Consider the following 11809-nt stretch of genomic DNA (forward strand, 5'->3'; position numbering starts at 1 on the left):
GTGTATATAAGACCAGATAGAATTCTAATTATCTGCCATTATGCTATAAGTTACGTTTCTCTTCTGATCGGCTCTAGTTCAGGTAGCCTAACTGGGAACCAATAGAGGTCTTGTAATTTTCGAACATCGAGGGCAACCTGTCGTTGTAATCGCCAAACATCATAGAATTTCATGTTAATTTCCTCCCAAAGTCGACACAACACGTCCCATTTCTTCTTCCCCGTAAATTCGGAATCCCATATCCTTAGTCACACTAGCTAACTGTACATTTTTAGCATCCAGCTTCTCCTCCATCACCTGCTTCAATGTCTTTAGAACAAGGGTCTCAGCTTCTGCTAAGGTAAGGGAACTGTGATATTCAGTTTGAAGTTCCGCTTGCGCGCCTTCACTTCCAGAGCCGATGGCTTTGGCATCGTATCGATAGAAAGTCCCGGATGGTTCAGCATGATATCTACATACAAAAATGTTATGTTAGTACACATATCGCTTCTTAAAAGTCAATTAATTGCCGTACAGTTGTGGCCCACTCTCATCATAACCCGCAATCAGCAGCGCAACACCAAACGGTCTACTCATCACGCTCTCCTCACCATCAGCACCCTCGCCGAATCTGAGCGCCAGGTCGCATATAGCCTGCGTGCAACTTTCAACCTTCAACGGTTCTGAATAGTTAAAGGCGTGATTTTGACTCTCGACACGAGCATGTTCAACCATTGACCGGGCATCGGCCTGCAAACCGGACATTGCGCATCCAATATGCCGGTCTATCTCGACAATCTTCTCCACAGATGATGTCTCGAGGAGTGTTGATGTTACCCGCTTTTCGACACCAAGGACGACACCTTCTGAGGTTGCGACCTGTGTATTTTCCGTTAAGAGAGGGGACGGGGTTATGTCAGATAGGGTGAAGCCGGCGAATATAAATGAAATCCAAGAACTCGAAACGTACTCCGATTGCTGTTGATCCCAACTTTATAGCTTCGAGCGAGTATTCGACTTGGAATAGACGTCCTTCCGGGGAGAAGGTACTGTAGATAAAGGTATATAAGTAAGAATCGCGTTTCTCATGAGCAATTTCAAACGAAATCCATCAGGCAGCCTTACTTGATACCACGGTCTGTCATGTGTTAGTCAAATGAAGAGCAGTAGCATAAAAGCGGTAGGGCGTCTTAGAGCTTACCATACTCAGACCGTGCAATGAACATAGTGAGCAGATGTTATTCGAACGGGAGGAAATACAAGAGAATGCAACCAGCAGATAAGAGACAGAATTCAATGTATCAGCAAGAGAGTGTCTGTATAGCTGTAGGGCCTGTCTATCCCGGTTGCGGTGCGTTTGGTTGTTCAAACAGAGCTCCGATTTTGGCTTAGCTAATGGCTACGCAAAGCCGTAAGTGCCTGGACAATCCCACGCTAGCCCCAAAAGGGACATGTCAACTTCCAAAGGGTTCCCCAATATCAAACTGCTCACCAGCGGGGAGACAACAAGACGGCATTTCATTTATCTATCGGTAGGATTGGTAGCTCCAATGACAGGCGATAATTATGACTTCATCTTCTCCCTCAACCATAAAGCCTTCGACGTCTTTCCATGAACGATCAGCTAGCCATACAAATGGGTCTCGGTCACGCGTTTCTTCTGCTCGCGTTAATGGGAAATCTACGCGATATGGGCAATCCACGCCGGCGGATGGAAAAATGCCTACTTCGCGAGAAGGTACGCCAGGGGTAGGGGCGAGTCGGACGAGCAGAGAATATAATTCAAGCGAAGTGCGCATGGAGAGAACGCAGGTTACAACGAGAGAAAGGGTCCAAGTCAGGTCCAAGAAACAGCCTCCAAGTTCAGCATCAGCGCCAAAGAGCGATTGGGAGAAACCAAAAGCGAAGAAGCCCAGTAAAAATGAGGTTCCAAACCCCGTTGTTAGGTCAAGGATGAAGGGAGAAGGAAATAGAAAAGAACAGCCAGAGGGTCAGTTAATATCTATGTGAACTAATTGTCTTGTTATGTGATTGAGACTGATGACCTTTTTTGGTCTCTATGATACAGCGCCTTGGGAGCCGCAAGCAAATTTAGTTCCGCATTCGACCGCTCCCCTTGCATGCCGTGTATCTGTGCCTCCCCTCTCGTCGCTGGTTCCGCAGGCACTACGCCCACCACCGCTCCGGGAACTAAATATGGAGGCGCAGGAGACCTCAATTCTTGAGGACCTACTATTTGTTTTCATGGGATACGAGGGCGAATATATCCACTTTGTCAACTCTTATAATCCGTCTGAGGAAACAGATCGCTTAATTGGACCATCTTTTCAAATAGAACCAGGCCTTGAACCTAGCTTGAAGGATCTTACTCTTTCCATGCTGAAAATGGCAACCCACTACAGCGCCATGGAGGCCTTTGTAGAAGTTCAAAGCAGAGCGGAATTTGGTGCCGTCAACCATGCCCTTTGCGCTGCAATACGCAAGTTGCTAAAGGACTATCTTATTCTAATCGCCCAGTTAGAAAACCAACTTCTCAATAATCGTAATTTTACATTACATGTTCTCCACCTCCACGTCATGCCGACCAGCCAGAGTATGGCTCAGCTCTATGCACTTGGACAAGAGCTACTGAAGAAAAATTCACTTCTGGTCCAGGAATCTGACGAGTCAGTTGATGATTTTGATGATGTGGAAAATATCCTTGACAATTGAGGGAGGGGGTGAACTAGCTCCCGGGAGCATGTCCAGCAAAAAGCTCTGCAAAGGCGGTAATGTTTTAGGAGTATTAACTCAGCGACTTGCGACTTTCTCTGGCGACCCAACGACGGGAACATTGCTTCAGACTCTGTTGCGCGAGGCTAGCCGTCCATATATGACCATGCTAAACGAGTGGCTGCACCAGGGAGCCATCAACGATCCTCACGCGGAATTCCTCGTCAAAGAGCAGAAAGGCATCAAGCGTGACAAACTCGAGGAGGATTATACCGATGAATATTGGGAGAAGCGATATACCATCCGTGACAGCGAAGTTCCCCCCCAGCTGGACACAGTCAGGGATAAGGTTTTGCTTGCTGGCAAGTATCTCAATGTTGTTCGCGAATGTGGGGGGGTTGATATCAGTAAAGAGATTCGAGATGTTCCTTTGACTTTTGACGATCCACGATTTCTTGATAACGTAAATTCGGCGTACGCATATGCAAATGCCTCTTTACTCAACCTTCTCCTAACGAAAAATTCTTTGACGACCCGATTCCGCTCTTTGAAGCATTACTTCTTCCTTGACCGTTCTGATTTCTTCTCTTACTTTTTGGAGTTAGGGGCATCGGAGCTCCGTAAACCGGCAAAGAATGTCAATGAAGGCAAGTTGCAGTCTTTGCTTGACCTCGTTCTTCGGCAACCTGGTAGCATTGCTGCCCAAGATCCATTTAAGGAAGATGTGAAGGTTCGCATGAATTACATAGGATTAACTAAATGGCTCATGCGCGTGGTAAGTGTATCTGGTATTGATCAGGATAACCCAGATGGCGGGCTTGAAAAATATCAAACCCCTGCTCCACAAGTTACAGAGGAAGAAAAAGATATTATCGGGTTTGATGCCCTAGAACTCGACTACATGGTGCCATTCCCTCTCTCACTTGTTATTAGCCGCAAAACCGTCCTCCGTTATCAGCTCATTTTCAGGTACATCCTCTCCCTTCGCCATCTAGAAACATTACTCGGAGCCTCCTGGCAAGATCATATGAAAATGCAAAGCTGGCGACATAGATCATCGGACCGAAAACTCGAGCTATGGAAGCGAAGGGCCTGGACATTACGCGCTAGAATGCTCATATTCGTGCAGCAGTTGCTTTACTTCTGCACAGCCGAAGTAATTGAACCCAACTGGCAGAATCTCATGGACAGGGTGAATGGCGATGATGCTGATGGGACCGAGGTTATGATAAATGGGACAAAGCAGGTCAATCGGACTGTTGATGAATTAATGCAAGACCACGTTGATTTCTTAGACACTTGTTTGAAAGAGTGCATGTTAACTCAGGGGAAACTGCTCAAGGTAAACATTTCTTCTTCACCCCCGTCCTGCTTTTCATTACAATTATGATCAGGTTACTTAAATGAACGATCTGTCTAGATCCATTCCAAACTCATGATCTGCTGTACTATGTTCGCTTCCTGGACAGCGTCGTCGCTCTCACGCAGTCTTGTCTCCGCGGATCCAGATCTGTCAGGACCCAGCTCCAAACCGAGCATCCCCGGTTCCGATGCCACTAAGGCGTATGATGCCACGCGCCTAGGCAAACTTGAGGATACTTTAAAAAGATATGAAGATCATTTCAATCGACACCTGAGGATATTGATGGACAGGTAGGTCATAGCTACATACTCTCGATTTAGCTACTCTCCCTTGATGGAAACTGATAATTAACTGCCTGCGCGTGTGTATAATAGCTTGAACTATTTCGCTGCTACTGAAAGCGTAGTTTTGCTCAAACTGGCCCATTCTTTGAGCACGATCTGCAAAGAAGATTGATTCAGACCCAGAACCGCTGGGAACCTATATTTTCCCATTCATCATTTTTCATGCTTGACGCTTCGATCAAGCCATACTACGATATATTTAAGGATAGTATTGCTCCAGTTTGGCAATGGGCAACCTGTCTATATGAAGCCCGCTCTCTAATCCAACTGGTTCACTGAATTCTGGAACTCTGTCGCGGGGAATCGACACGCCGAATCTGTGGATAATTGGTATGCATGGAACCACCGACTTGATTAGTCTTAGTCTCCTTTAGGATGCGGTGCTACCTGTGTCAATCAGGCATATTGTTTGTGGCATAAATGATTGCAATCGGATATGTTGCTAGGACGAGGTAACCATGCACTCCATGAAGCCCATACACAAAAGCAATGGGCCCGGGGTTTGTAGGCTCACACATCTTAGGATCGTAGCTGACATTAGCGACCAAGGTCGGTGGAATGTTTGAAACAAAGATATTGAGAGAAAGATCAATTACGGCCAATGTCCCAATTGGACGAACTTGCCGAAACGATCGCAAATGGTGAAGGAACAGTGGCGAAAAGTGAAAAGAATAGGTATCTTGAAGTTGGCCCCTTTTGGCATTAGGGCTGCAGGAACCTCCACGGCTCTTGTTGCTTTCCTATATGTACTGTACATTTCATTACTCTAACGAATGCAATCTAAACAATGTGGTATACAGTTTCGTTTTGTTGTCAGGCTCAACTCCAGGCTCAACTTCGAACTCTGTATTATAAAATCACTCTCTGAAATGGAATTTATCTTGACATGTATGTACTCCTCATATGTATATACAGGACGTAAGTAAAATGCCGCACACTTCAAGTAAATCCTAACGGACAAGGAAACAACCAGCCATATATACAGCCTACCACACTCCTTTTCAATGCTCTGAGACGAAGGCATCAGCCATCCCCATGCCCTAAATGAAATGAAATACATGGTTACAGCCATTCCTTACGTTTCATGGCAGTTCCAGGGTGGAAATCGTCCACGGGCGAAGAAGGGGCCCAAGCACACTTACAGTTCCAACACACATAGACGTCACCGCGAGGCGCTTATTCTGTCTCCGAAGCTCTGAGAGGTCTGTCACTACTTGACGAGCGCCAGTACAGCCTAGGGGATGACCGATGGCACTGATGATTTTAACAAATGAATCTTTAGCTAGAGTCTAATAGTGCGCAGGATAGGACGGGATTATACGCACATCGCACCACCGCGAGGGTTTACTTTTTCAATATCAAGACCGAGTTTATGGACACAGTAGACTCCCTATGTAGAGTGGTTAGAATAAAATGCAATAAAATAATAAAGAATATATATGTTTGTGGCGAGGTCCATAGCCGGTAAAACTTGTCCAGGGTATTTTGACATACCATCGAGGCGAAAGCCTCATTGATCTCAAAGACATCTACATCCTCCTTCTACAGGTTGAGCTTCTTCATCATCTTCGGGATCGCGAGTGTCGGGCCAATGCCCATGATCCGCGGCTCCAGACAGGCAACCGTTGCACCGCAGAATTTGATAATGATGGGTTGCTCCAGCTCCAGCGCACGAGATCGCTTCATCATCAACACTGCCGCAGCGCCGCCGGTGATTTGCGATGCATTGCCACCAGTCGTACGGCCGGGCTTCCACTGCGAGAAGGCCGGGCGGACTTTAGCCAGGCTTTCGGCAGTGGTTCCGTAACGGATACCATCATCCCTATCCGCGACAACTTCCCTGACCTGGCCTGTCTTGGGATCCTTCACCTTGACTCTGATGGGCGCGATCTCGTCGACCACCCACCCGCTCTTCTGCGCCAATTCAGCTCGTTGGTGCGAGCGCGCAGCGAAATCGTCCATCTTCTCTCTGCTGATGTTGAATTGGCCTGCGACGTTCTCAGACGTATGACCCAGCAATGGGGTGATTGAGCACGGCTTCTGAGACGGCTGCGGCGTCATTTCCCGGTGCTGTGCTCATGCTCTCTGCGCCAACGCCGATGCCGATATCGATTGCTCCAGCTTGAATTTGGTTGGCGATCTGCTGGATGGCGAGCAACCCGGAGGAACAGAAGCGGTTTTGCGACTGACACAGAGGTAATTACGGGATACCCAGCGACCAGGACGGCGGAGCGGGAAGCGTATGGGGCAGAAGGAGCAGACACATTTCCGACACAAACATCTTCAACAAGGGATGGGTCGAGGTTAGATCTCTCACGAACAGCCTGAGAAGAGATATGGTAAGCTAGATTTCTCCATTTTTTAATCTCACTTTTGCTTCATGTCGATCAAGGAACTTATTTACTCAGCTTACAGTTAGCAGGGCAATCAGAAGGTCATCAGGGTGTGTATCCTTGAGAGCTCCCTTGCGAGCTTTGGTGAGAGGGGTCCGAATAGCAAGAGTGATAACCTACGCATTTCATATCCTGTCAGCGTCCGAACGATGTGGGAGAGAGAAATGTCAACTATCCTAACGGTGGTCTTGCAATGTCATCGGGATTCTTTGCCAAAAGCGTCTTCCTTGCCCGCGAATCTCCAGCTTGGAGATGGCCTTGAACCGAAGAGAGCCTCTGCTCTGCAGACGCCATTGTAGAAGTTGTTCGAAACAAAGCAGGCAATGGTCAATTGATGAATATCATCATATACCAGTTTTAAACAAACGGGAGAAATCACAATCTTTCTGATCATTATACACAATAGTTACTTTGTTACCCATCCACCCCACTTTGGCGGACATGGCTTTTCGCACCAGCACCTCGGCTTTGACCTGTGGATATCCTCAACAACACTTCAGGCCAGGACCGAACAGCAGATGCTGGATATGCAAAGCTCCAGAGGCAGGGTGGTTCAGTGGACCCCGCCAATTTGTTATTTGTTCGCGAGACGCCGTTGCCGGTGGGGCTCTCTCGCTAGAAACCAGAAAGAGCCCACTCACGTCAAGGTGGCTCAAAATAAACTTGGGATTGCGTCTGAAACTTTCCGTGTCCATGGAAGCTCGTTACAGTCGCGCATAGTAGTGATGCTGGCAGCCCCGCGCGACCTGCAAGCGTTGCGATGGTCTTGCTTTCATTACCCATGGATATACTCATATCTACGTCGTCAACCCGCATCCTGTGCCATCAACGATGACACGCTCTCGCAAGGAAGCGAACTACCACAGGAGGGTTTCTCTGGTTTGCATCTCCTTTCGGTTTCTCTCGCTTGGTTAATACTTGAGACACTTCATACTTAATAACCTTGCACCGAAACGCATGCTTTCCAACATGAATGATATATTACTTTCTTCTTCTTTCTTTTTTCTTTTGAACAAAGGAAGGAAATTTTTTTCCATGCATTCGAACCCAAGGCTCAAATTCCGGGCCTCGCAGGCGTAAAGGAGTAAATTTGTTAACTCGATATTCAATTATTGGTAAATAGAGCGATGGATGCTGTTATCCCTCATTCCATTGCCTCCCTTGCTGCCCTCGCTGTGGCTGCCAGCTATCTGAACGCCAGGTTCGCCATCGGTTGTGATCTTAGAGACATACGGTACAAACGAGACATCGCGCGCCGGAAACAACAGAGAATTGCTTGTGCTAAAGGAACACACTCGATGTATGCGATCCTCCAACAGTCCGGGAACAGCGATGAAGACGAGGCCATTTGGTTTGAGGGCAAAACGATGTCATACGGCCAGTTGAAAATGGGCAAGTTGACTTTCCCGAACCTGTGGTTACATCTTGAGTCCTGTTAAAGCTCTCTAAGTTGTTTGTATTCCCCTTGCGTCGTTCTCACCGAAAAAAGGCGGCTATGGAACCCCAAATGAACCATCATCAGCACAAACTGAAAAGCATGGTGATCTAACAGCTGTTGTTTTTTATCAGAGGTCGACCAATTCGCAGGGCTGCTGCATGCTCGCGGCATCAGGATCGGTGATGTGGTAGGGGTGTTCATGACGAACTCTCCTGAAATGGTCGTAGCTATTCTCGCCCTCGCGAAGTTAGGTGTGGTGGTGGACCTAATCAATACAAATCATAGAGGTGAGTATTCAAAAAACAGAAGTACATTCATTGACACAGATTTCTTCGTTGGTATCTCTTTGACGTATCTTTGAATGTTAATTCGAGTATATCCCAATAGACGACACATTTGTTTGCGCGCTGGACTTATCCCACCCAAGATTCATACTGTCTACTCCTGATCTGTCTCAGCATGCCAAAGTTGATCTCCCGCACATATGCCTTGCTTTATCATCTTTTGCTGTATCCGCAGAAACGCCGATTCCACCTAAAGTCGAATTGATTGGTTTAAATGACCTCCAGAATGCTAGCCATGTTAATCTCGTGCCGGCCAAACGTAGCCTCACGGATATGGCTGTTCTCATATGCACATCTGGTTAGACTTACCCCTGACATAGGCAATGGTAGCTGATTGCACAAATCTGCATTGTTAACTCGAGGTTTAGGAACAACGGGAGAACCGAAAGCTTGTGTAATTCGAAATGACATATTGTGGGCTACTTCTACCCCTTTCACCGGAGATATGAGGGACCCTTCGAAATACCACCCATTGCGGACATATTCCTCACTTCCCCTGTTCCACAGCACCGCCTTCTTAGCGGGCCTATGTTACACCCTGGGGTCCTCAGGGACTTTCTGCTTAGCTCGAAAGTTCTCTGCGACGACTTTCTGGGAAGATGTCAAAGAGTGCAGAGCAAACCGCATTCTTTATGTGGGCGAGCTCTGCCGTTTCCTCCTCGCTGCCCCTCCCTCTCCGTACGATCGATCTCACTCCGTCACACATGCCTTCGGCAACGGCCTCCGCGAGGACGTTTGGGATAAATTCAAGGAACGCTTCGGGGTCCGGGAGATACGCGAAGCTTATCGTGCAACCGAAGCTGTAGCTAAATTTGAAAATGATGGTCGTTCAGCAGCTGGCAAAGGCAAAGTAGGTTTTGCAGGGCCTCTCAAGCGATACTTCGAGGATGTGACTTTTGTTGTCAAATATGATCCGGAGATGCAGATGCCTGTTCGGGATCCGAATACGGGGTTTTGTATCAAGGCAGACCCGGGTGAAGAAGGAGAGGTGATTGGACGCGTCTCGGATTTGAGCCTACTAACGACCTATCTGAATGATGATGCGGCGACTGAAGAGAAACTGTTGAGAGATGTGTTCCGAAAAGGAGACTTGTTTCAGCGGATGGGTGATCTGGTAATGCGTGAGGAATCTGGGTGGGTGAAATTTCAAGAGAGAATTGATGATAGGTTTCGGTGGCAAGGCCAGAATGTGAGTACTGGGGAGGTACGGAGCCAAATCTGCATGATGCCTAATGTGATGGACGCTGCAGTGTTTGGAGTAAAGCTTGATAGGTACGAACATGGACGGCTTTCTTTCATTCATTGAGCTTTGGTGGGTTGAAAAGCTAATGCTAATTTTTGAGATTCATAGTTATGAGGGCAAAGTTGGAGGAGCTGTCATTGCCTTATACTTACGCACTGAAGCGTCAGAAACTGAGTTTATCAACTCCCTCCGCTCTGCTCTTGTCAAAAGCGGGCTCCCATACTACGCCCTGCCGCGTCTTGTACGAATGGCCAATAGGTAAGTCGCTCGTTCTCTCGTTATTGCCGTACGGAGGGAGCACAAAGGCTGTAATTCGTTAACATGACCAATTCGACCAGCATCGTAACGGGTGTCACTTTCAAACAGATCAAATCAGTTATGGAGAAGTTAAGCTGGAATCCCAACACTGTTCCTACACCTGAAAAAAGATCAGGTGATGAAGAGGAAGATCTAAGAAGGGAACTCGTGCATGATACGCTGTACTGGCTTAATCCTGCGAGAGGGTATCAGAGGCTAGATGCACTGGCTTGGAGTGATATACAGTGGGGCACGGCGAAATTGTGAGGAACTGTAGCCTGGGAGTCCCGAAGCGTTACCCCACTTAATTTCGAAGTTGGGAGGCTGTAGTAGACATCTGCATAATATAGATATGTCATCTAGATGGCAAATTAAATGGGTATCTTCCCTTACATAATTCGTAGAGATAACTAGAGGAAATGAAGTAACAAACAAGAAGCTCATGAGGATGCTTACAATATTTAGTAATGTGCGGAAGGAGATGATAGTAGAAGAGGGGGTTCCAACCGTTGCGCCAGATATGATTGAACATAAACAAGCAAACAAAACTAGAAGATGATTATTCCTCTCCCTCAATCTGCTTTATCTTCTTCGACTTCTTCTGCTTCTTTTCGGACGATTTATCTCCCTTCCCTTCTCTTACTTCTCCATCATGGCGTTTTCGTTTCTTTTTCTTCCTCTCAACATCATACACCTCCTTGGGCGGAACAAAGTCTTTCTCCAGTTCCTTCTTCTTCTCTTCTCTCTTCTCCTTTTGGCGCTCTATAATTTCCTCCTTTTTAGCACGCTCTCGTGCCTGCTTACTCAGGAAGTATTCACCGCTCTCAATCTGCAGATCAACTTTGCTCTTCTCCTGGGGGGGCGGGAACGGTGTGTACACCTTCTTGCTTTTATCTGTGACCTTGAACGGCTTCCTCCTCTTGCTTAGTGTTCGCTTCTTGAAATGAGGCAAAAAGCGATCCCAGCTTTCATTTGCAAGTTTAGGATCTTTTGCGAGCTCCTTTTTGATCATCATCTCCTTGATATGGTAGATAGGATGAATGTTGTTCATGCAGTCCTCCACCACCCTTCTTATTTCCTTAAGGCCTTTGTATGGCCCCATGGCGGACACTGTATTTCCTTGGACGAGGATGTAGGTGTTTGTCAGCAGTTCGAGAGCTTTTAGGGTGGAACCGGAGGGTCCGAGGATACGTTGTCGTCGTTTTACAAACCGCTCTTTGTTGCGTACTAGATTGCGGATTTTAATGATATCGCAAGCTACATCGTCTTGGAGGATTTTTAAAGCCTAAATATTTTGAATCGAAAACCGTCAGTTGTTGTAAGGATGGCAAATCAAAGCTTCCTTGATCCAAGGGGGAACAGCGTGCGCATACTTGTGGTGCCGGCACACTTCGCGCAAGGAGCTTAATCAAATCCCGCGCATTCAAAATTGAAGCTGGGTCGAAGGTTTTACGAGTAGTCTTCACGGTCATGCTTCCTTCAACTAAATCCAGGGTACACGCGATGCCATGCTTCTCCAGTGCTTTGGTTATCATAGGCCATGTTTCCTTTAGATATGCTTCTCTGTATTTTGGGAATAAGCTGACGAAGGATGACTCCTCCGTGAAAGTGCCGCCGGCATTATGTTCTGGTTTGAATTCCTCGATCTAAAAAAAAGATATATCAGTCATGTCTGTCATCTCAATATGTGAGCTTT

At 47.0% G+C, this 11809-nt stretch overlaps 5 protein-coding genes across 5 annotated transcripts in view; 2 read left to right on the forward strand and 3 right to left on the reverse strand.

Moving 5' to 3' along the window:
• Positions 1–174: 174 nt before the first annotated feature.
• HCAG_07121 (proteasome component PUP2) lies at positions 175–1205 on the reverse strand (the record flags this gene model as incomplete). The annotated part of the gene is made up of 5 exons (XM_001537649.1): positions 175–451; positions 515–858; positions 950–1028; positions 1105–1117; positions 1181–1205. 5 exons carry the CDS (start codon positions 1203–1205, stop codon positions 175–177), a joined length of 738 nt encoding a protein of 245 aa, XP_001537699.1.
• Positions 1206–1698: 493 nt separating this feature from the next.
• HCAG_07122 (conserved hypothetical protein) lies at positions 1699–4510 on the forward strand (the record flags this gene model as incomplete). The annotated part of the gene is made up of 6 exons (XM_001537650.1): positions 1699–1969; positions 2048–2572; positions 2709–3421; positions 3491–4033; positions 4112–4344; positions 4429–4510. The coding sequence occupies 6 exons, from the start codon at positions 1699–1701 to the stop codon at positions 4508–4510; spliced, it is 2367 nt and encodes a 788-aa protein (XP_001537700.1).
• Positions 4511–5940: 1430 nt separating this feature from the next.
• Positions 5941–6920, reverse strand: HCAG_07123 (hypothetical protein; the record flags this gene model as incomplete). Its single annotated transcript, XM_001537651.1, has 4 exons — positions 5941–6447; positions 6603–6722; positions 6812–6862; positions 6912–6920. The coding sequence occupies 4 exons, from the start codon at positions 6918–6920 to the stop codon at positions 5941–5943; spliced, it is 687 nt and encodes a 228-aa protein (XP_001537701.1).
• A 998-nt stretch (positions 6921–7918) lies between these two features.
• HCAG_07124 (conserved hypothetical protein) lies at positions 7919–10380 on the forward strand (the record flags this gene model as incomplete). Its single annotated transcript, XM_001537652.1, has 7 exons — positions 7919–7992; positions 8111–8142; positions 8361–8516; positions 8617–8871; positions 8942–9845; positions 9925–10074; positions 10155–10380. The coding sequence occupies 7 exons, from the start codon at positions 7919–7921 to the stop codon at positions 10378–10380; spliced, it is 1797 nt and encodes a 598-aa protein (XP_001537702.1).
• Positions 10381–10672: 292 nt separating this feature from the next.
• Positions 10673–11809, reverse strand: part of HCAG_07125 (90S preribosome/SSU processome component KRR1) — a gene marked incomplete at both ends in the record, with an annotated part of 1587 nt that continues 450 nt past the window's right edge. The window contains 2 exons of the mRNA XM_001537653.1: positions 10673–11398; positions 11487–11759. Of these exons, the coding sequence (XP_001537703.1) occupies positions 10673–11398; positions 11487–11759 (999 nt within the window). The remainder of the gene's footprint in view (positions 11399–11486; positions 11760–11809) is intronic.

This window comes from Histoplasma capsulatum, genomic scaffold (assembly GCF_000149585.1).
Source record: "Histoplasma capsulatum NAm1 scaffold_8 genomic scaffold, whole genome shotgun sequence".
Taxonomy (NCBI): Eukaryota; Fungi; Ascomycota; class Eurotiomycetes; order Onygenales; family Ajellomycetaceae; genus Histoplasma; species Histoplasma mississippiense.